At 42.3% G+C, this 24,169-nt stretch overlaps 1 protein-coding gene across 5 annotated transcripts in view; it reads right to left on the bottom strand.

Annotated features, from left to right (window-relative positions):
* Window positions 1–24,169, bottom strand: part of Rpap2 (RNA polymerase II associated protein 2) — a 63,768-nt gene that overhangs the window by 37,433 nt on the left and 2,166 nt on the right. For 2 of the 5 annotated variants that reach the window (XM_021162023.1, XM_029477971.1), the window contains exons 3-9: window positions 22,326–22,440; window positions 20,548–20,646; window positions 20,286–20,351; window positions 17,333–17,421; window positions 6,322–6,357; window positions 3,751–4,681; window positions 734–828 (exon numbers count right to left, since the gene is read on the bottom strand). In XM_021162023.1, coding sequence (XP_021017682.1) covers window positions 734–828; window positions 3,751–4,681; window positions 6,322–6,357; window positions 17,333–17,421; window positions 20,286–20,351; window positions 20,548–20,646; window positions 22,326–22,440 — 1,431 coding nt within the window. Of the gene's footprint in view, window positions 1–733; window positions 829–3,750; window positions 4,682–6,321; window positions 6,358–17,332; window positions 17,422–20,285; window positions 20,352–20,547; window positions 20,647–21,013; window positions 21,259–22,311; window positions 22,441–24,169 lie in introns of those variants that run through there. The other 3 variants (XM_029477970.1, XM_021162027.2, XM_029477972.1) reach the window with 3 other exon arrangements.

Below are 24,169 nucleotides of genomic sequence, written 5' to 3'. Positions count from 1 at the left end.
TGGGAACCCCGTGCTCAGTCCAATGGCTGGGTGCAAGCGTTTGTCAGGTTCTGGCAGGGCCTCTCAGGAGACAGTTATATCAGGCTCCTGTCAGCATTCACTTCTTGACATCCACAATAGTGTTTGGTTTGGTAACTGTGTTTGGGATGAATCCCCAGGTGGGACAGTCTCTGGATGGTCTTTCCTTCAGTCTCTGTTCTATACTTTATCTCCATATTATTTAGGACTAATATCCACTTATCAGTGAGTGCATACCATGTGTGTTCTTTTGTGATTGGGTTACCTCACTCATGATATTTTCTAGTTCCACCCATTTGCCTAAGAATTTCATGAATTCATCATTTTTAATAGCTGAGTAGTACTCCATTGTGTAAATGTACCACATTTTCTATTCATTCCTCTGTTGAAGGACATCTGGGTTCTTTCCAGCTTCTGGCTATTATAAATAAGGCTGCTATGAACATAGTGGAGCATGTGTCCTTCTTACCAGTTGGAACATCTTCTGGATATATGCCCAGGAGTGGTAGAGCTGGGTCCTCAGGTAGTACTATATCTAATATTCTGAGGAATCGCCAAACTGATTCCCAGAGTGGTTGTACCAGCTCATGCAAGGTTTTCAAATCATTAAAAAAATGTTCAGAATTCAAGGTTAATATTTATAAATTGCAAATTCATAAAAATACTGAGTTAATTTAAACCTCTTAAAAAGCCAAAATGACACATCCATACTTACACTTTGCTCAGTTTTTCAAGAACAATCCGTCTTCTAATCTGGTTCTGGGAACTTGAATCTATCAGTGGGAAGCTGGGATCACGCTGAAGCACATTCTTAAAGCAAAACAGAGAATTTTTTTTTTTTTAATGAGTAGAGCAGTAACATAAAATAGAAATGTGTACTCTTCTAGTACAGAAAAAGACTTGAGAACTGAACATTTAAACCTGAGCTTCATGATGGCCATCTGCCCTCCTTGGAGGGTAGTGGTCTCCTCTGCAAACTACTAAACTTGCTATAAATGTACATTTAAGGATTAACGTAAGAATTCCGACTTGTGGGAAAGTGTTTGCAGAAAGGGGTCAGGTCATCCCAATGAACTAGGGATGAGAGAACTGGAAGGGAAACAAAGCAACCCACAAACAAAGCCCATCTTGTTTGTTGGAAAGTGGCACAGAGCTAGCAAGGTAGTAAGAAATCTGGGCTGAGACCCTGGAGAGGGTAACTCAGGAGAGCGCTGGGCTAACCTGGAAGAGACAACTCAGATCCTGAGAACCTCAGCAGAGTTTTTCTAATGGAGTCACAGGTCAGGCATGCCAAAGGAGGAGGGTTATGGGTACTGCTCCCCAGTGGGAGGACAGACTTGGAAGGAGAACATGCTGAAGGAAAACTGACCCTTGAGGACTGCTGCCACCACTGAGTCCCCTCAAGTCCTGCTCAGGTATGGTGACGTGGGTGACTGGAAATCTCTGGAGGTGAATAGATCATCCTAGAGGATGCTAACAATATCCTGCATCTCAGGTTTCAAACTCACGACCCTGCCTTAGCCTTCCAAACACTGGGATTATAGGAACACCCCACCAGATTCACCTTGTAACATGTTAGTATACAATGTTTGATGTCTAATAAAGTAAGACAATAGCAAAGTTTTATTACTGTTAAGTGCTATACTGTATGATGCTATATAAAGACATTTAACATTTTCAATGAAAAATGACAGTTAAAACTTTTAGCAGAAAACTGGAACTATATATGAAAGAGCCACCAGATGCAGAACTGAGCAACAGAGCATTTCTAAGCACTCATCAAGCAGGGGTGCAGCAAGGGCCACATTCTCCCTGGTGACACCGTGACCAGTGTCCATCATGAAGTACAATACCTGTGGCTGCAGTCATGGCGGCTGGGTCTATGGGAGTGCTGACCTATACCAGATCCTGGCCACACTTCCCTCTTACTGCATGTGGCTTTGGTGGCAGAGTATGCAAGAGGTGGAAGGCTGGCTGCTGTTGGGAGCAGCCTCAGTAACCATCAGCCAGTGCTGGGGGACTTTTCAGTGATGCAGCTGCGGCTACCCAGCCCATCGGTAATCCTAGCATACTCAGTCTTACAAAGTGGACCTAGATGGAAACTTCCCTTGGATTGTGGGTCCTTATTCAAGGTAAAAAGACATTTATTTTCCATCAGGAAAGTTAACACAAAAGGCAGGCTTGGGGCTCATGGGGCATAGGTGACTCGGGGCTACTGCACTTGTGCAGTGTGTATGCAGCAAGGACTACAGGGATACACAACAGCACGGATGCCTAGAATCAAACCAAACAAAACCACATGGTATTAGGAAACAAACTGGACAAATACAGGCTGTTCAAAAACTGGCCAAGTAATCTCCACTACCTTGTCTGACAGTGAAACTGCAAAGGGGTCAGGGACAGACACTGATGCTCAAGTTTCCTTATAAGGAAGGAAGCAGCTCCTGTCCTGGACAGTGATGTTGTGGGTGCTCAGTATTCAATAACCCGTACACTTGATATTAAATGCCAACAAAAAGTGTTCTACAACAAAGTCAAAGACTTCAGACACTCATTTCTATTTTTTTTTAAGGCTTCTTAGTGCAAAACCCAGTGAGTAATGGTGGGTTATAGAGCTCACCGGGAGAGACTAGTGTTTTAGTTTAATGTAAGTTTTGGATGCCGTCTAATATTAATACTGAGATTTCAAATATGGGTCCAAAGCTAGGCAAAAATTCTGTAAAGATGCAATAAATTTCTCTATTTTTTTTTTCTAGCTCCATGTTACCTCTCCAAATCTCTAAGTGCATTTTTAATCTTAGGGCAACATCACTTACAACTTAGTAACAATTATATGGTAAAAATAAGACTGTTACCCACTCTTTTCGTTATGCCATATGATTTGCAGATAGTACATATGAACCAAAGATATGAACGGCAATGTTACACAGTCCTTCCTTCCTGAGCATGCACTCAGCCTTTATGTATGACTGTGAACCAAGTTATCAGTTATGTGACACACTCTGAACAATGGAAGTTCTATTTACAGGTAAGTAGCATCAAAGAATTAACTTTAAGAAGCTAGCAGACAACAGAGCAGATATTCAAATATCTATATCCATTTCTTCCCAATAAGTTCCTTTACTGAATTTTCATCTGTAACATTTCATCTTGTATGCTTGTGAGGTGTTTCGACATGTGTGTGTGTGTGTGTGTGTGTGAATTCACAGGCGTGTGAGCTTATGAGGTGTTTATACTCCTGTATGCGTGCATTCATGGGCATGTGGAGGCCAGACATCAATGCTGCTAGCAGTCTTCCTCTATCACTGTTCTCCACTTTAGCTTTTAGATATAGTCTTTTACTGAACTTGGAGATGTCCCCTTAGACTGGCTGATCGGGGAGCCCCTGGAATCCACCTTCTGGCAGTGCCTAACGGATACATCCAGTGGGTAAGCTGTGCTTAGCTTTTATTGGTGCTAGGAATCTGAACCCAGATCCTCAAGCTTCCAGTAAGCCACCCCCAGCCATATCTGTAACATTTCAAATGGACACTGCAATTAAGCGTCACCTAGAGAAACATCTGACTAAGTAACCGACCACTCCACTGCAGTCACCTAGGGAAATATCTGACTATCTAAGTGACCTACCTGCCCCACTGCAGAGCGCGAGGCTCCCAGATCTGCTCTGCAGAGTTCTCTCAGTATGAGCAGCCTGAACCACCCATCATGAAGACACCCATCATGAAGACATACCTCTTTCGAGTCCTGAGACTTGGTAGTGTCTTCATTTAAAACACAGCGCCCTCTGTAGAACTCCCTGACCCTCAGGTTCAGCATCTCCGTTTCCTTTTTCAAGCTCTCATAACTTGGCAGTGGCTTAATGGCTGTGTCTGAGCCTCTAAAGGGCAGTGTTGCATCTAGGGTGTTCTGAGCTTGACTCAGGGCAGGACCACAACTACCTGGGTCACAACTTATGTCATCTTCATCAAGTTCTTCATCAGGCTCAGAGGCTGAAGAGGGTTTCAGGCACACAGAATCGTGGTCCTGGCCATATAAAAACTTCAGTGTTTCTTCTGTCTTCCATTCAGTCAGAGTGTCCGACAGAACTCGGAGTAAGTTTGCCTTCGCAACCTCAGGACGCACCTGTACCAAACCAGAGGCTGACCCAGACCCTGGATTTGACTTGGCAAATTTGTTCCTGAAATGCTCAGCACTCTTCCTGCTTATGCCTACAAGCGTAACTTGCGACACACCGTGTTTATGTTCAGAAACGGCTGAAGTGTTAAGTCTGTCACACACAGGGCCAGGTGACATCTGAGTACTTCCTTTCTTTAAAGGAAGTTTACAAGTGGCCACTTTCTCCTGACTATCTAATCTGCAATTATCCAGCTGCTCGGTAACCTCTGACACGGTCTGTTCTCCCTCCTTGGAGTCCACTTTCTGAGCACCCTTCTTTCTCATTTTGCTGCTTTTTGTGTGCGGCTGCAGTCTTGTATCCACTGCCTTTGGTCTGTTTCCTGGTAGAAGAGAAGAAACAAAGCCTTGCTCCTCCTCATCACTGGTCCGCTCGCTCCAAGAGCTGGAAGAAGCAGGGTCACACTGCGCGTCCAAGGCGCCGGAACCGTCAACATCTGCTGCTGTCACGGCATCTCTGAAGAACTGTACTACTTCTCCAGAACTGCCGCTGCACAAGGAGAGACCATCAAAACCATGTCAACCGAGACAAAGCTTCCCACAGGGACACTCGGGAATTCCCAAGGCCAGAATTCCTGTCCCTCAGATATAGCCTTACATTTTATACTCTCACACTTACATTTCAGAAGGCTTTCATTTCTCCATATCTAATACACGTTTGACAGAGTTCTTTTCCAGCTTTCCTTTGTCTTTTCCTAACATTTTACAATTCTTAAAGCAGTATAGTAAACACCATAACCCTCTAAAGACTCTATCCTATTCAACAATTTTGAGTTTTGCTTGAAAAAATAGTTAATATTTTCTTGTTCTGGCTGACCATTATAGAGAAAATTTCATGTTATGAAAAAAAATACAAAAGTCATAACGGAAAATGAAGTTGGCACATCAACATAGTTCAATGAGAGCTATTTAAATCTGAGCGCTCACGAATGCAAACAATAAGATAACAGCTGTCCCATGGTTGCACATTTTGATTTTCAGATTCAGTTTCAATCAGATTAAGAATTCTGAAGGAGCAAAGGCGAAGCAGGAGTTCCTCCAGCTCACGCTGAGACAAACAAGCAGCCATGAGCAGCTGGCCTCACACACTCAGAGTTTGAGGCCTGGTCTAGAAGCGCATGGTGGGAAGGAGGGAAGGCCAAGCTAGACAGCAAGTCCTAGTGGGACACAGAAACTGATCAAAATTCCCAAAGTTCCAGGATCACATATAGTTTTTTAACCAGACTCTAGCCTACACCATCAGGCAAGTAACTTTTGCATAAGAAGAAAAGAAAGTTTAACTTTAAGAAACTAGATTACAGGCTAGAAAGACGGCTCCGCAGTTAAGATCACTTGCCCTCCCAGAGGACCTGGATTCAATTCCCAGCACCCAGGTGGTTCACAACTGCCCTTAACTTCAGTTCCAGGGATCCAACACCATCTTCTGATCTCCCTGTGCCCGCTGGACAAGCATATAGCAAATTGACATACATGCAGGCAACACATATTAAAAAATAAATGAAAAGCTGAAAGAAACTTTCATAGTCTTTATATCCCATTCTGTCTCTTGAGGTTTTAAGCAATTATGTTTTATACTAGGTTAAAGCCAGAAAGGTGTCCATCAAAAAACAAGGATCTCTTATTTGTACTCAATACCCTGTGACTAAGGCAGTGATTAGAAAGCAGGGACATGTGATCTGAGAGTGAAAGGACCTGTCCTGAGAGACGGCTGGAGCTGAGCAAACACCACCATGAAGAGCTGTGAGGTGGGACTGGCAAAACCAAAAACCTATAGCCTGCGCTTCATATTGATATGTAAGATATTCTTTCAAACGATCAACACATTAATATCTTAAAATCCTATAAAACAAGACCATAAAATGCTTTCTCCAAATACAATTGGCACGACCTCATCAACAAAGGAGTGGTGTCTGAGAGAGAGGCTATGTTTGTGTCTATTTCAACAGCTTCAATTAGACTTCCCCAGTGGGACAGCTGCACGATAAATCAGACAGATCAAACAAATCATCTTTCCCTCACAAAGGAAAATGTTGAACGTGTCACACGTTTCTTTGTAGCACACAAGCACAGGAAGTCCAGGCGATCACACCACCTGGCCCACTCAGGTCAGTGAAACTGACTGGAACGAACCTTTGTCCTTTCTTCAGCAGCTGAAAGTCAGGAGGCCTGGAACAAAAACACAGAGACAAGAAACTGAAGGCTACTGACCCAGCCAGAGTTTACTACAGCTGTACTGCATAACAAATATAATTAAAGGAGTATTTCAGATGAAGATTTCTTTTTTCTTCCTTAAGGAAACAAACAAAAAAGGGGACAAAGTACTGTAAAATACATGCAGAAAATCGGATTTGGTGGTTTTGTTTTTTACTTAAAATTTACTCCTTTTCAAAACTAAGTTCAAATTCCACGCATGCGGTACAGCTTCCCTTGACAAAGGTGGGCAAAAGTAAACTCACTCTGTTCTCTAGATTCTAGTCATGTTCGCTCCAGTTAATATGGTTATCAGGTTTTCTTTATTGTCAGAGCTGTTATCTAAGTGTTTTACTTTACACATGTTTAAGTTGGGTTCTTAGCTGATCCACCAGGTCTTCAGACAGAGACTATATTGTAATTCTCATCTGCTCACCCTAACTTCTGGGACAGCCTTGATGTTAAACTGTGTTCGTTTTTGTTTTGAAGGCCTTGAACTCATAAAGGCCCAGTGCTGGGAGTAAAGGTGCCACCACGCCTGGCTTTTTAAAAAGGTGTTTGGATTACATGAATATCTGTGTCCTGAGTGTGTGCCTGGAGAAGTGAGAAGAGGAGGTCAGACATCCACAGACAGCTGGGAGTTACATGTAGTCATTAGGAGGTAAACCAGGATCCTCTCTGCAAGAGCAGCAACGTGCCCTTAACCACTGAACCACCTCTTCAGCCCCTGTACTGATGGATTAAGTTAAACTTAACTCTGAACAATTGGGTATACATTGTTTGGCCACCATGAACACTGAAAAGGCAAATACAGGGCTGGAGATGTAGTTCCGTGGGCACAGCTTCCCTAGCATACTCCATTGCCAGCACCACATTAACCAGGTGGTGGGCGATGGAGGCAGGAGGATCAGTAGTAGCAATGTAGCAGTTTCCTCTGAGAGAAGCATGCCATCCTGTAGCGAACTTCTCAAACTAGATGATCAACAGCTCAAAACAGAAGTCCCTGAAACTGACCAGATTCACCAGGTCTCTCCCTGCTTAAAGGTAAATAATGAAGCCTGGAAGAGAGTCACTCTCAAACAAACCACGCTGAAGTGAATGCTACGGCAGACCAGAACAGCCGCCTGGAAAAGCTTTAGAATGGGTCACCTGGAAAGGACACTTTCCGACTTGTTGAGCCTTCTCTAGGTTCCTGGCTTCTGTGAGCTGTCACCCAAGCAGGGGTCGGCTTTGGTAATGGAGCTGATTTTGATCATTTCTGCTCGTGTTAGTAACCCTCATGCACATTCCTGTAATAATCCCAATAAAACACACTGGGTCACTGTTGGACTCTGGTCTGTTCTGGGCTCCCTAACTGGGATGTACAGTAGGATGTGTGTTGTGTCTCCCCAGAATGTCTTGTCACAGGGTAACAGAAGTTCAAGGCCAGCTGGGGCTGCTTCAAAGAAAAACGTGGGGCAAATAGGGGGACAAACACGACAGCCAGTGAGTCCATGAGGACAGAAAAAAATTCAGAGTACCTATGAAGTAACTACAAAGAGGCTTTCTTTTACAAGTAATTTTTGTGTTGGGGCTGGAGAGGTGGCTCCGTGATTGATAGCACTGACTGTTCTTCTAAGACCAAGATTTGATTCCCAGGACTCACATGTCAGTTCACAACTGTTTATAATGCCAAGATCTTACACAAATACCCTCACACAAACATATATGCAGGCCGAGCACCAACACGCCAATGCGCATAAGAAAAAAAAGAACAGAAAAAATGTAATTTTTATGGTGCTAGATTTTGAACCCAGGGCCTCATGCACACTCAGCAAATGTTCTACTATTTAAGTTCCTTCCACAATTTAAGAAGAACCTTTAATCACCAAATAAACAGAAGAAACAAAAAAAATATAAAGGTCTAGAGGCACAATACAGAGACATCAAGCCACCAAATGTAAATCTTATTTAATGGCCCAAACAAGGGTGTACTAGGGGGTTTTAAAACTGCAAAACAATTTAAGGCCAAGAACAAAACCCCCAACCTTTTTAAATTAAAGTCAAGCTAATGTACAGATGAAACTAGAACTTACTTGAATTTTGACGTTTCAAGACTGCCAATTTAAAACGTCAGGCCCAAGTGTGTCCCTCTACTGTGATCACGGCACTGACCCGCTAACTCTCACCCAGGAAAGCCTGTACTTGGTTCAGTGCAGACACAGGAGGCACTGCAGGGATGGCTCTCAGCCCTCCTGTCTTGGAGATGGGAATCACAGCTGACTTAGGCAGTCTTTCCCACTACATCCTTCACAAGTTCTTACCATCACAAAGCACAAGGAATGAAGCCCCGACTGCTGTTCCAGCCATCTCTGCAGCTCTAAAGGCGATTTTCCCATTTTCCCTTGGCCCACAGGAGCAGGCCTTTCCCCAGCTTCTCAACTGTCCTGGTTCCCCTGCTGCCTTCTGTTCACTGAGATCAATCCATAGTCCTCACTTTAGTTTGATGATGTCCTTGGATGGCAAATCACCACCACCATTCCACTGGTTACTTGAAACACTTACGGTGTAGACACTTCCCATACCTTTTACTCTTCTGACCCATACCTTTATCCATCCCACATATCCCGGCTAGTTTTATGTCAACCTGGCACAACCTAGAGTCTTCTGAAAGGAGGGAGTCTCAATTGAGAAACTGTCTTCATAAGATAAGGCTGAAAACAAGCCTGTATGTTTGCTTAATTAGTGGTTGATAGAAGAGGCCCAGGCCATTGTGGTAGGACCATCCCTGGGTTGGTGATCCTGGGTTCTAAGAACAGGCTAGCAAGCCATGAGCATCGAGCCAGTAAGTAGCACCCTGCAGGTCCCCTGCTCGACTCACGTTTGAATTCCTGCTTTGCCTTCCTCAATGGAATCACTAACACTGGTGCGATGTAAGCCAAATAGACAAAGCCTTTTGTCCACGAGTAGATTTTGGTTATAGTGTTTAATCGTAACAATAGTAACCCTAACACAACAGGCTTTCTGGCTCATGTGTTAAAATTATTACTGTATGTATATATATGGTGTGGCTGTCCACGTGCCGCAGTGCATGTGTGGAGGGCACAGGCAACACCGTGGAGTCAATTTTCTCCTTCTACCTTCACATGGACTCCAGAAATCCAACTCAGGTCAGCAGGCTTGTAGGGTGCCCTAGCTTCATTCCTGTTGCCGTTGATAAACGCCCTGACAAAAGTTAACTTAGGAAAGAAATGACTATTTGGCTCACAATTACAGGTTACTATGATGTGATCACTCCATCACTGTGGAAGTCAAGGCAGACACGTAAGGACACAGCCACCGTCAAGAGCAGAGGGAGAACGAGCACATGGACCTCTGCTTGCTCATCTCTAGTTAGTGCTCAGCGAGTCTTCTCTACTCTTACACAGTCCAGGATCCCAACCAGAGAGTGGTGCTGCAGACATGACTCAATGGGTAAAAGGGCTTATACCAGCATGAAGATCAAAGCATAAATCCCAGCACCCATGTAACAGCTGGGTATAGCTATGTGCTTAGACATAACCCCCACTGTGGGGCAGACACAGGAGGGGTGCTATGCTACAGCTTGCTGGCTGTCAGCCTGGCTCCATGTTCAAACCCTGTTCCAAGGGAATAAGGTGGAGAATAATAGAGCAGAATATCCAATACACATACATGTGTATATCACATACATGCATATATCACATACCACACACAAGCATATATCACACAAACATACCACATATGCATGTTGCACACATATATTGCACACATGCATGTCACACACACACATCACACACATGCATACATTAAACACATATATGTATCACACATACATATATCACACACAAGCATGTAACACCGAAATGTGCATATATCATACACATGCATATTATAGACACATTTCATGGAAAATTTTGTGTCAAGCTAGCCAACTTTTACTGTACAGATTTTTTTTTGAAAAGGGATCACATTATGTTGGTCAAGCTGGTCTTTAACTTCAGGTCTCAACTGATCTTTTTGCCTCAGCCTTTAGCAGTGGGGACCACAGGCTCACACTGCTGTGTCTGATTGTTTCTGATGGCAGGAGTGATGAGCAACTGTGTGTTAGACAGGTACTAGTTTCTTCCATGTCCTAAGTGCTGTGATACATGCACTCCTTAAAGGAGAAAGTGTCTGTTCTGGCTCCTGGTTCCTCCCGGCTCTTAGGCCTCATTTCACATTCTGAGCTCTTTCTATCTCATGTTGCCTCTGGTGTGAGAAAAACAAATACAACAACAACAACTACAACCCCCTCAAAAACAAAAGCAAAAAAATCAGAAACCAAACCCCGAGGGTTGGTATGTTCTGCTTGCAGGCTCTGAACATACTTTACAAATTTTACTGTCCTTCTCAACCTTGACACTAGCTGATATCCTGAGTGACTAACACCTTTGTTGGTCCCTAACCTGTGAAATGAGTAATGGTACCTATACTACAACTGACATTGTTATGTGCAGTCTTGCAGAGAACAAGACAGAATACATCATCCTTCAATTCTTTCTTGGATAAAGCTAAAGTTATCTTTTGTGTTAAGATGGCTATTTCTCTCTATGCTGAGTATCCTCTTCCAAGTTTATGTTGCTCTGGTGATAATTCTGAAAGCACAGTTAGAAAACACAAACCAGCAACTGCCCTACTTAAAGAATGCTTTCAAAATGGTGGTTCATAAAGGCATTCTCATATTTTCACTAAAGTGAAAGTCAGTTGATTAATGTAATTGTATTTATATTTTAGAATTAGAGACATGATTTAGCTTTGAACTCACAATGTACTGGAGAACGACCTTTCAATTCCTTATCCTCCTGCCTTCTCAATGCTGCCAATTGTACCTGACTCTAGATGCTTAACTTAAATTTTAGCAAAGTGAATCTAAAACAGAACTAATCTATGCCCCAAACCTCATGTAGATATGCTTGTATATTTGTGTCTCACTTGCATCAACACAACAGTGCTCCTTGCGGTAAGACTCAAGTGTATTTGAACACACTGAAACCTTTCCTCTGCTCAGACAGCAGGGTGTATGCTGAGGAGGAGGTTATAAAGCCTGTCCCGCAGACACTTCGGCTTCCACCCTGAGACTGTGCATGTTTACTGCTTAGAACTGCTACTGAAAAATCCCCAACTCTAAGCCACATGATGCTTTTAGCTCTGTCAGCATTGATTTTTAAAAACAAAATTTGCTTTTCAATGTGTGTCCTTCCTTATTTAGATTTAGCACATAATTCTAGAAACTTTTGTCTTCCCAGGTCTGTCAGACTCTACATTTACAAAACCATACAGGATTTATAATGCAACCACAGACTATCTACAAAGCACAGTATTTCGGCACCAGAACTGTATGTGGTCTGTTTGTGGCCACCAGCCTTCTGAGCAATTTCTAAGTCACAATGTGAGACACATCACACATTATGAACCACACAGCTTTAACTCAGGGTTTTGCTTCTGGCAGGCTTCTGGCAGACTACCAGGAGATGTTTTTGTAAGCACTGTTCCCCAGTATTTAAGAGTGTATTTTAATTTTAGATATTTTTCCCTATAATTAGTGACTCTTTTCAACTCTAATATATCAGGAAGAGAAATAGTAAACGTAACTAAGGCACTGATACAAGGCTTGGGGATTTTAAAATCTAATAAATTTATCCTCATATTCACAATAATCTATTTGAGATCAAATTGGGTCAAATTTAATATTCTGTTTCCTATTAGTATATAAGACCATGATGTGTCAGGGTTAAAACACATTTAAAAATACCCCTGGCTTTTCTTCTCATTTAGAACTTTGACCCAGTCCTCCATCAGCCTTCATCTTTATAAACAAAAGCATTCTAGTTAATTTTAATTCTTAAATCAGAATTAAGAATTTGATTCTTGCTTATAACAAGACAGCTCAAGTCTATCCAGGCTCATGCTGATCATTAACCAGAACGTAACTAAAACAAATGCAAACTTCTACTTTTACAAATGAGGAACCATGGTCTGGGGCTAAGAAATGGTTTTCTAATACTGAAGCATTACAAGACACGTGATCAGTATGACATAAAAATGGCAGAAAATAGACATTTAATGACTGTTTTTAAAGTTATATGTATATGTCAGACTATAAGATGTATTAATTTAAAAGTTTATAATTCATTGCAATAATGTATTTTTTTACTTGAAATGGATTTAAAATTTTCATTTTAAATTGACTATTAAATCACAGTCATGCAATTTATGTTTTTGACTTAAAATAAAAATCTCTATATTAAACACTAAGGACTGCTATTTATTCTGAAATGCATTAGAAAACCGGCTCAGTGACACTAGTGCTCTCTAGTGGACTTACTGGGTAACAGCACAGCCACACTACAGATTAAAGCCAGCACTGTCTCATCCAGAGATGTCCTAAAACCAGCAAGAGCAGAGGCTCTGGTTAGATGATAACAACGAGAAAATGTATTTGTAGACTGAGCCTTCACAATTTCCATTAACCACGCTGACTACAGTGAGAAGAATCCTGACCTCACTCAGAAGCCATCATCAGCTTATAAAATATGCTCAGTTTTTGAAAGGTTGCTTAACAAAGGGACTAGACTGACTCTCTGGATCCTTTAAGCTTTTGTGATTCTCTTTCAATTCATCATGAAGAGCAATGCAGATCAGGGTCTGCTAAAACAAATAAACAAACAAAAAACAAAAAAAACCAAAAACAAACCTTGTTGGGCCCTTGATTAGCATGCAAAAGGCCCCAAGTTCAACCCTCAGCACTGCAAGACAAATCCCTGAGAGCGCCTTCCTACACCAAACTCAGCCTGGCATTTCTTGCCTATTATGATCTGGTTTTCCCATGACATACAGCAGTGCCCTCTAATGCATGATAGACNCCCCCCCCCCCCATCAAGACTCCAAGGCTGACGCCTAAAATCCGGAATGGTACCAAACCTCACTCCACCATGCTCTTCCTGTGTGGCTAAGTGACTGGCAGGTGAACATGAGCACAGTGTGCTGATTTTGGAAAAATGAGCCATGCCCTGGACGAGCAAGGAGGAGCAACAGGGTCTGGGACTTTTCTTGTACTATTCAGAGTGGTTTACAATTTAAAACTTAAAATTTATTTCTGGAATCTTCTACTAATATGTTCAGATTACAGTCAATGTTGGGAACTGAAAAAGTAGAAGGTGAAACAATGGCAGGCGAGGGTCACTGCAGCGAGTGAGTGCATTACCCCAACCGACTCCTGTCAGTTTTTCTTTCGTTTACAGTTTGTCATTAAGTAATGTCACAAAATTTATCTTACACACACTTAGGTTATTAAATATTGCTTCACTCATGTATTTATTCTGTTATCTCAATTACAGTTAAATTCACAGTTTGAGATTTACAGGTGCACGTGAATATGCATGTATATGCATGTGTCCTGCTAGGCACATATATAGTGACATGAGTATACATATGTATGCATTGTCTTGACAGGTATATGGTGACATGAATACACATGTGCAAACATGCATCTTGCCAGGTACATATACGATGACATGAATATGGATAAGTGTGAATGTGTTGCCAGGTACATATACCATGACACAAATATACATGTGCATGGATGAGTCTTCTCATGTACATATACCGTGACATGAATAAACATGTGCATGGATGTGTCTTCCCAGATACTAAGTGAATACTGTATACTCTGTAAATTAATGGCATTTGTCTAGATTAGAGGAATAAAGGGCAATTTTCTTTCGTCTTCCTTCCTCCACTAAAAATGTAAGAAAGGCTAATGAGCACAAACATAAAGTGACATAGATCAAGGCTTCAAGATCTTAGGAAAAGTAGATATTCTGAGCACAGAGGGGTGAGACTTAGGGAAAGGTTAGTTAAGTGCCAGTAACTGTCTGAGGAGAAGAGCTGGCAGGATAGCTTGTTTGGTAAAGCCTTCGCTTCTCCCTCTCTCTCTTTTGTTAGGACAGCCCCTCATGTCCACAGGCTGGTCTGGAGTTGACTATACAGATGAGGATCACCTTGAGCTCTGCCTCCTCAAATCCTGCTTCTTCACATGAGTTTGGAGATTACAGGCATGCACGATCATGTGTGGTTAGGTAAATGGTTTTGAAGTAGAAATAAGAATGCTAAGTAGAGTAGCCGGGCGTGGTGGCGCACGCCTTTGATCCCAGCACTCGGGAGGCAGAGGCAGGAGGATTTCTGAGTTCGAGGCCAGCTTTGTCTACAGAGTGAGTTCCAGGACAGCCAGGGCTACACAGAGAAACCCTGTCTCGAAAAACAAAAACAAAACAAAAAAAAAAGACTGCTAAGTAGAGAAGATGTGTTTGTAAATCAAAGACAAGGACAATGCAAGCCCACTGGTGTTACTTAGTGGAACTGTAATGTGCTGCTTCTGCTGAGAGAAACAGTGAAGCACAAGACAGAGTGACAAGATCAAAAAGTGTGGGTTCCCATTAATGTGCCCACAAATCTTCAACCCAGAACGTCCTGCCTATTAGATGCAAAAAGATAAAGATGGATCAGAGACTGAGGGCACGGCCAACCAATGACTGGCCCAACTTGAGCCCCACCCTATTGGAGAGAGCCAGCCCCCGATACTATTAATGATACTTCAGACAGGAGCCCAGCATAACTGTGTCCTGAGAGGCTTCATCCAGCAGCAGATGCAGAGACCCACAGCCAAACATCAAGCAGAGCTCAGAGAGTCTTGTGGAAGAGTAGGGAAAAAGAGAGGTCAAGGACACAAGAGCTAGCAAGTGAACTAACCTGGGCATGGGGGCAAGAGAGTCTGAAATGTAATATCCAAAATAAATTCAAGACTACCCCCCGCACCTTCCCCCTTCAAAAGGACTTTCCAAACTGTACTAGCAGGCCAAGTACAGAGCTAGATAAAAAGCTGGCTGACTAAACAAATACAGAAACATAGTTTTAAAGGTCAAAAACAAGATTAACAATCTCCCTGCCCCATCTCACTCTAAAAAAACACAAGGACAGACAAAATAAGAGTCACCCCATACAAACCAACCAATGTCCAAAAAGGTTATTGGCTATAGCAATTAAAATAAGCCAAACTACCCTGGTGCCTATATCTGGCCCTTACAAAGGTATAAAAAGTGTGCTCTTTCTTTGTTCTGGGTCTCTCCTCTGGCCTGCGTGCTGAGAGGGGAATCCCCAACATGTTAGATAAGTAAAATACTCATGCGCTTTGCAACGATGGAAGACTCTGTGGTCTTTGTGTGAGTGAGGGTCTTTTGACAAGCTACAACAGAAACACTAACCAAAGAACATGATGGGCCTGGACCTAGGCCCCCTATACATTTGAAACAGATATACAGCTTGGTCTTCCTGTGGGTCCCCTAACAACTGGAGCAGGGCTGTCTCTGACTCTGTTGCCTGCCACTGGATCCCCTTCCCCTACCTGGACTGCCTGGTTGGGCCTCAGTGGGAGAAGATGTGCCTAGTCTTGCTTCAACTTGATGTTAGGGCAGGAGAGTACCCAAGGGGGCTTCCCCATCTCTGAGAAGGGGAATGGATAATGGGGGCAGAGATGTGTGAGGGTGGGAGTTGGAGGAGAGCTGAAAGGGGGAGCTATGATCAAGATGTAAAATGAATAAACAAATTAATGAAACAAAAAAGTGTGAGCCCCCATTCACCTAGGACAATGCTGTTTTTTATTCTTCTAAAAAAAATCTTACAGATCGTGGTAAAATGATCAATTTAGTCTTTATTACATTCAGTTTAAGGCCAAAGATTGGTGGATAGGTTTTGCATAGGAAGGATAACAAAGGAATATGCTATCAAAAGTTCTGTCATCACAGTCAATGAACTGGTAGACTTTAGAGCAGTGACCTTAAAATACAGTGTGGCATGTTTTGCCTGTTCTGAGACAACTGCATCTCTTCACACCTAAGTCACTGGACTTAGCACCCATCTTCACTGACCACAAATAACAGGGCTTGTGCCATCTCTTTACATCCTTCAGGAAGACACTAACCTCATCATGCCTTTGTCTGAATTTCTATACAATTTACTTTATTTATTTATTTTTTAAAGATTTATTTACTTTATATATGTGAGTACACTGTAGCTGTACAGATGGTTGTGAGCCTTCATGTGGTTGTTGGGAATTTTTAGGACCTCTGCTCGCTCCGGTCAACTCAGCTTGCTCAGTCCCTGCTCGCTCCAGCCCAAAGATATATTTATTATTATACATAAGCACACTGTAGCTGACTTCAGATGCACCAGAAGACGTCAAATCTCATTACGGGTGGTTGTGAGCCACCATGTGGTTGCTGGGATTTGAACTCAGGACCTTTGGAAGAGCAGTTGGTGCTCTTACCCGCTGAGCCATTCGCCAGCCCACAATTTACTTTAATAATGACAACAACTGTTGTTTTTTGCTACTATGCTCTCGTACTCACTCACGATATTAATACATTTCTTCAAATTCTGCATCAGTATAATACTGCAAATGTTTAATTATTTCCTGAGGCAAAAGCCCTATGATGACCACAAACATTTTAGCAAAAGGTACTTTTTTATTGGTTTTCTTTAAACTCAGGATACTGCAGTTACTGTAAGTGTGTTATCATAGCAGCAAAGTGAGTTCGGCCAGATTCGAAGAGCTAGTATTCTGAAGAAAGTTAATATTTTAATTCAAGATTGTAACATTAGCAGGATTCACTGACACTCTCGGCAAAGCAAGAGCCAGAATGATTTTGTGATTAAAAATACATTAGAGAAAACATATTTGTATGTAAGACTTTCCATTTAAAAATCCTTAACTACTATGCTTAAGATATAACTATTTACCCACAGCTAACGTGTATAAAATGATAACAGTCTACAGAAAACTACTCCCACTCCCAGCCTATGTCAAAAGCAGAAAGGTCACTTACAACCAGAATAAACAAGATAAAGATTTAATTACCTCTCTTCCTCTCGAACCCATACTGGAGTTTTGGGAATCTGTGTTTCAAAAAATTTAGATGCTCTGTAACAAAAATTGCTGCAGAAAGACTGAAAAGAAAAATCTGAAGTTAGTTCATTATCTTTCTATTTTGAAATATAACCTACATGCAGTGAACATGAATGTGTACATCAAAGAATAAGAGAAACCCTGAAGAATGGGCTTCTACCACACAAGATGGAGAGTAAAGGACTGCAGCTTTGATGGCTTTCCTGTGCCCCTGCCAACTGCATCACCTTCCCTGTTCCCCAGAAGTAAGCATATCAGAAGTTCCTTTCACCACTCCTTTTGGCAATTACCTACCTGGTTATATATACAGCACCTAACTGCTTATCCTATATAGCACCTACCTGCATATCTCTATGCAGAACACCCACACACCTGTCCCTGTATAGCACCTATATGCACATCCCTGTAAAACAGGCAGCGCTGACATTTCTGAGCTTGATTCAAGTGGGGTATGGTTGTCTGTTCTCATTTCTACGATTCGCCCAGGCTCTCATGTATTTACTTTCACTGTGCAGCATTCTGGAGCTGGGACACAGGAGGCAGACCGCTTGTGTGGCACCTGCAAGGCCCTGAGTTCCACCCCACTGCCACAGAAAGCAAATGTGTTCCACGCAGTTGGTATACAGTATTCTTTACTTATGTACAACTGAACAGTTTGACGTTTATGCTACCACGTAAATGTTGTAAGTTTTTTTTTGAGATGGGATCTCACTTTGTACTCTGGGATGGCCCAAACCTCACTGTGTAACTCAGGTTGGCTTTGAATTTGTTGCATCCTACTGCTGAGGCTAACCAAGTGTTGGAATTTCAGTGTGAGTCACAACAACAACCTTAATAAAAAATGGTTTTTAAAGACTACATTTAATACTTTCACTTTTTTAACTGTCTAATTTGCATACAAGGGCATGTATGTGTATGCACACGCCCCGGCATGCATACGGTACAACTTGGGGAAGTCAGTTCTCTCTTTTCCACGTGGTCATGAGGACATAGTGTGGTGGCCCGCCAGTACTGGTACTAGAGCGGAAATATGGACCAGCAGGGCAAGAGACATGGTGGGTTGACGTTTTTAATATTTCCCACGACAGGTGGCGCCCAACATGGCATGTGTGTCTGTGTGTGCACTCATGCACACAAGCAGTACCTACGTGTCTGTGTGAGCACTCACCTCTGCGGCTGGAGGGTAACAGGGTGTGCTCTTCAATTACTCATCTCCTTATGGTTTTTAGACTGGGTCTCTCACTGAATTCTGAGCTCCCACTTTTGGCTCTGCTGACTGGCTAGTGAGCTATCAGGGTCTGCCTGTCTCCAACCTCCAGTGCTGAGGTTGTGAACACATGGCATTAAACTCCTGAGACATCTCCTTTTAAAATACATACAAAGTTTGCTCTATTAATCCTTTTTTTTTTTTTTTTTTTTTTGTAAGTTGCTGTGTAGACCAGTGGGCTTCAAACTCTAAGTTCTCTTGCCCTGGCCTCCTGGGAGCTGGGATGGAGGCAACGCCATACACCTGTTACTCATTACTATGTTTTAGTGTACATTCAATGACACAAGTTCACATTGTTGTACAACTCTTCAGTATATATCTTTGGAATTCTTCTCAGAGCACAAAACTGAAGTAACACCTATGAAACAGTAACATTTTATTCCTACCTTCTTTGATAAGCTCCATTCTGCTATAAAAATTATTACTTTAGGAACCTTGTGTAAGTTGGTTATACAGTCTTTGTCCTTTTGGGTTGGTTTTCTGCACTTGATGTCTTCAAAGTTCCTATAGCACTTACCTTCTTTTTAAACTCAGAATATCATTCCACTCTATGCCTATACCATATTTTATAGTTATCAATATTTTTATACATTTACCCTGGTACACATAGCTCAGCAATTTTTTCAAGGCATATAACAAGGAATATGAAGGCTTGTTCACGAAGAATGTGATACATTTTTGGGCTTGTAACTGTACTTAGCATTAGTGAGCCCTTCTAGTACGTAAGAGGCTCTGGGTTTGAACCCCAGCCTTCCTCCACTTCATGGTGTGAAACAGATTCCAAAACAGGCTCTCAAGGTGGATGTAGTAGCCTTTATTCTCACCTTTGTGAGTTGTACAACGAACCCACTGTGTTTAGAGCGGCTTTTCCTCCGATTACTGAAGAGACTGAATGCGTTTCTGACTGTTCACTAACTGTTTGCAGTTAGTCTATAAAGGCTTCCATTACGTTGCCTTCCTTTTTCTTAGATTACCCTTTCTAGCTAGCAACTTTTAGAAGACACAACTTTACATCTTTCTCTTGTTTATTTATAATGGACAAAATCTCTAAATTTCATATAAGAAAGTTTATCAGCTTTCCATATATGGTCTACTTTTCTGCCCAAGTTTATATTCTTCTATACAGTTTTGAGAGAGGTCTGCCCTGCCTTTCTCAAACCTGCTTTTGCTGGGATAAGCAGTTCTCATGTTTTTTTTTTTAATCCGGATGATTGACTGTGCTGCCTCTAGCTGCTCAAACCCATCCCTCCTATGACCCTATCCAGGGTTCATATGTGTGATCAGTCTGCTCCTGGCTCATCCTTCTCACCATGGTTTACTTGTCTGCGTTTATACTAACATGTACTTCATGTTTTCAAATGTTCAAATCATTTTTGAGCTAGAGAGGTAGCCCAGAGAAGCCTCAAACTTGCTGCAGGGCCGAGAATAAATCTAACCCTTGACTCTCCGGTCTCTGCCACACCCAGCTTCAAGTCTTATTAAAGCTCAAGCAAGAAATTTTCTTAGTACCTTAGCTTTTAACAGAAACAACCTGTAAATTGCTATTTTCTAACAGACAAATTTTAAAGTAAAAAAATTTAAAGTTTGATACAATGTCATTTAAAAATTAACTGCCACATTCAACAGCTTTGAACCTACCTTCCTTTCAGTAATATCATAGACTTTATTGGTTTTAGTAGAAATTCGATATTTCTGTTTCGGGATCTAAAGAAAAATAAAGTATAATTTACAAAAGAATTTAATTAAGGAACACAAACTTTATGTTATATACAATTAAGTCATTTACAATTAATACTTTTGGTCAACCCAAGTTATTATTAGTTCATGACCACAGGCTTAACTTACTATTCTGTGATGTTTTGTAAAAATTAATAAATACACTTTAAAGGAAAGTACTTACAACCCCTAGCTTCTTCTGACATAAAGGATAGCCACAGAGTTTGATGATGGACCGCTCATCCACAACGTCGCTGTAGTGAGCCGGTGTGATGAACATCCCCTGGGGAGAAACGAAAGGGCATTTCCCAACAGACTGTGAGAGCTCTGTGAGCACACCAAGAAGGGTCTAACATACATACGGTAACGCTGTGACTTTAAACACTTTGAAAAGATGGCTCTGCGCTGACATATGGTAACTACCATGGGTGGAGCCATCCCTGTGCTATGGTCTTGGTGCTACAAGAAAGCAGGCTGAGCAAGCCAATAAGCAGTACTCCTCCATGACCTCTGTCTAGGCTCCTGCCTCTTGGTTCCTGCCCTGTTGAGTTTCTGTCCTGACTTCATTTGGTGATGAGCAGCAATGTGAAAGTGCAGGCAGAATAAGCCTTTTCCTGTTTGGTCATGTCCAATGTCTGGGATCCACTCACAGTCTTCTGTGCTCCTCCAGGGGCTTGGGTCATTCCTCCAGCTCTGCACTCTGTAGCACATACCGCTTGCCTTCAGGCTGGCTCCACTCCACTGCTGCTGCTGTCCCATGGTAGTCTTCCCACGGTACTGGCATCTCTGAAACACTGGAGTCTTCTACTGCAACTGAGATGCACTTTCACCAATAGCCCCTCATGGCTCTCTTCCTCAACTTCTTTGCATGATCCTTTCAGTCTTGGGCTGCACCTTCACCAATGGTCTTTCCTGGCATCTCACAGTGTCAAGCCTCAGCTCGTCTCCATGATTCCTTCATGCCTTCAAAAGCAGTACCACCTGGGTGACTCTGGGTACCAAGTCTGGCTGCCAGTACAAGGTACAACCACGGTCACCTATGGAACACAGCTTCCCTGTGCTCTCAGGAAACACTTCCCAGAAGATTTCTATCTCAATAATGTTGGTCTCTTCTTGATCACTGCTAATTTTTCAGCTCCAGCTGACCAGCATCAAGTATCCCAGCAAAGCAAAGGTTTCGATTTAGTAGTTCTCATCTCTTGTTAAATCACAGCTGGTTCTTTAGCCCCACCTAACTGGAACCACAGAATCTTAATCCAAAATAGCAAACGGCCAGAATCTTAAAACTTCACAAGCTAGGCCTCACTGTCTGCACTGTTCTCAACATTCTTATCTTCCAAGCTCCCAAAGATCACCCACTGAGCTCTGATCGCTCAATGGCTTTTTCTAGCCAAAGTTCCAAAGTCCTTCCACAATCCTCCCCAAAACATGTCTGCCATAGCAAATACACCACTATGGCATCAGCTTGTTTATTTTTGTTAGTCAGGGTTATCACTTCTGTGATGAAACACCATGGCCAAAAAGCAAACTGGGAAGAAAATGATTTATTCTGCTGGTACTTCCACATTGTTGATCATCACCAAAGGAAGTCAGGATAGGAAGTCAAGCAGGGCTGGAACTTGGAGGCAGGAGCTAATGCAGAGGCCATGGAGGGGTGCTGCTTACTGGCTTGCTTCCCCTGGCTTGCTCAGCCTGCTTTTTTGTAGAACCCAGGACCAGAGCCCAGGGGTGGAGCCACCCACTGTGGGCGGGGTCCTCTGCATGGAGGCGTGTCCTCTGCATGGAGGCGTGTCCTCAGCAGAGGCTTTTTCCTTTGCTGCTTTGACTTACCTGCTCTGTTTCCTCTGGTCCTTTGTCAAGTCAACAAACAAAATCAGCAAGTACAATACTCATATACACAAATAAATCTTTAAATATAGATATTCTATTTTAAATCTGGTAGTCTGACCATTGAACACGTACACACTCCTTCAGGAATTCTTCTGTGATGTTCTCCTCTAAGAGCTGCTCTACGATGCGCACAGCTTTCCTTTCAAACTCCACCTTCCTTTGTATAGCAGCTTCCAGTTCTGCTTGCCTGAAATTTTAATGAGAAAGTTAACCCAATTCAAGACTTCTCCTACCTTCAACACTCCGTGCTTTAAAAGCCACCCAGTGGCCTACTATTTTGCCAATAAATGAGCTTTTAACTCTGCTACTTCTGATCCAATACTTTTTGATCTTCCCAGTGTGTACATGGAAGTTGGCCTCGAGGACTTACTTCTAGGCTCAGAGAACGAGGAAACAGACTCCAGTAGAGGAGGGCTGGGCAGGACATGGTGGTACATGCCGCAGCCACACACTTGGGAGGAGGCAGTGGGAAGATTCTGAGTCCAAGGCAAGTGTGAACTACATAAAATGAAGTTATATTTTTAAAAAAGAGTATATATAAAATTTATAACAAAATTTATATATATAAATTTTCCTTTTGTAGTTTTGCCATACATAGTAAAAAAGTTTTTTTTCTCTGCCACATAAGTGAACAGAATGAAGGGTGAAGAGGTGATTTCTATTTTTCTTTCACTCAAAAAATTGTCAACAGTCTAGTTATGGTAGCTCAGCTTAATAGAACAGTTATGTCTGAGAAGAAGAGCAGCATTTCCTCACCTTCATTATAAAGTCCTACTAAATAACTATACTGATATGCGAAATGCGGTCGAGGAACCCTTGTCATAGCCACCACGGGTCCCGTCAGCGCTCTGTGGCTCACACACATGGAAGGCAAAAATCGAAGCTATCTCAGGAAACAGCCTCACCCAGCTGCACACCAAGAACAGACACCATGCCCAGGTCCCACAACAGGCCCTGTCAACCAGAGTAGGACAGAAGCACAGAGGAGAGAATCACTGTCACGCTCAGGATTCAGTGCTGTGGTGACCTACCCGCTCTTCTTCTGGGTTGGGACCTACCAGAACTACCTCTGCTGGTCACCAGGTCTTACCCTTCTCCCTCACATCCGGAACCTGGAAACACTTTCATGTGTTCATGTGAAGGTAGGAACCTTCATTAACTTTTGAGACTTTAGACTCTCGTTCTTTGCCTAGAGCAATATGTCCCATCCCAACCCCCATAACTTGGGACTCTGGTACAGATTCACCAACAATTCTTTTTTCCAGAATATATGAAAATGAGAAATTTGCAACCAAACACCTATTTTTATCCCATCATTTCATCAAGATCGTTTTATTGTTACTTTAAGATACCGAGGCTAGAACCCAGGGCCTCGTACATGCTAAGCAAGCACTCTACTACTGAGCTATAACCACTAACTCCATAAAGACCACTTTTGTATCAGAGAAAGTAAAAAGATATGAACACAGATTACATTACAGGTCTTTATGTTAAATACAAAAAGCTTCATGAAAAATTATTTTTCTTGTTTTATGCCCATCAATAAAGGTGATGTCATGTACTAAGATTTATATACAATTTGCGGGCTCCAATTATCAAGCACACTGACTGTTTAACCATTCTCCTCCTGACTGACAGATATCTACAGTACCTTACTGTGTTCTCTGTCTGTCACAAATGATGGCAGTCAAAAATGTCGTCCTGGCAGTTTTACGTCAAACTGACACATGCTAATGTCACTGGAGAGGAGGGAACCTTAAGAATGCCTCTATGAGAGTTCGTATCTCTAGCTGCATATGTAGTAGAAGATGGCCTAGTCAGCCATCACTGGGAAGAGAGGTCCCTTGGTCTTGCAAACTTTATATGCCTCAGTACAGGGGAACGCCAGGACCAAGAAGTGGGAGTGGGTGGGTAGG

The sequence above is a fragment of the Mus caroli genome, chromosome 5, assembly GCF_900094665.2.
Source record: "Mus caroli chromosome 5, CAROLI_EIJ_v1.1, whole genome shotgun sequence".
In the NCBI taxonomy this organism is placed as follows: Eukaryota; Metazoa; Chordata; class Mammalia; order Rodentia; family Muridae; genus Mus; species Mus caroli.
Note: the sequence above shows the minus strand (reverse complement) of the source record. Positions and strands in the feature narration are given on the sequence as shown.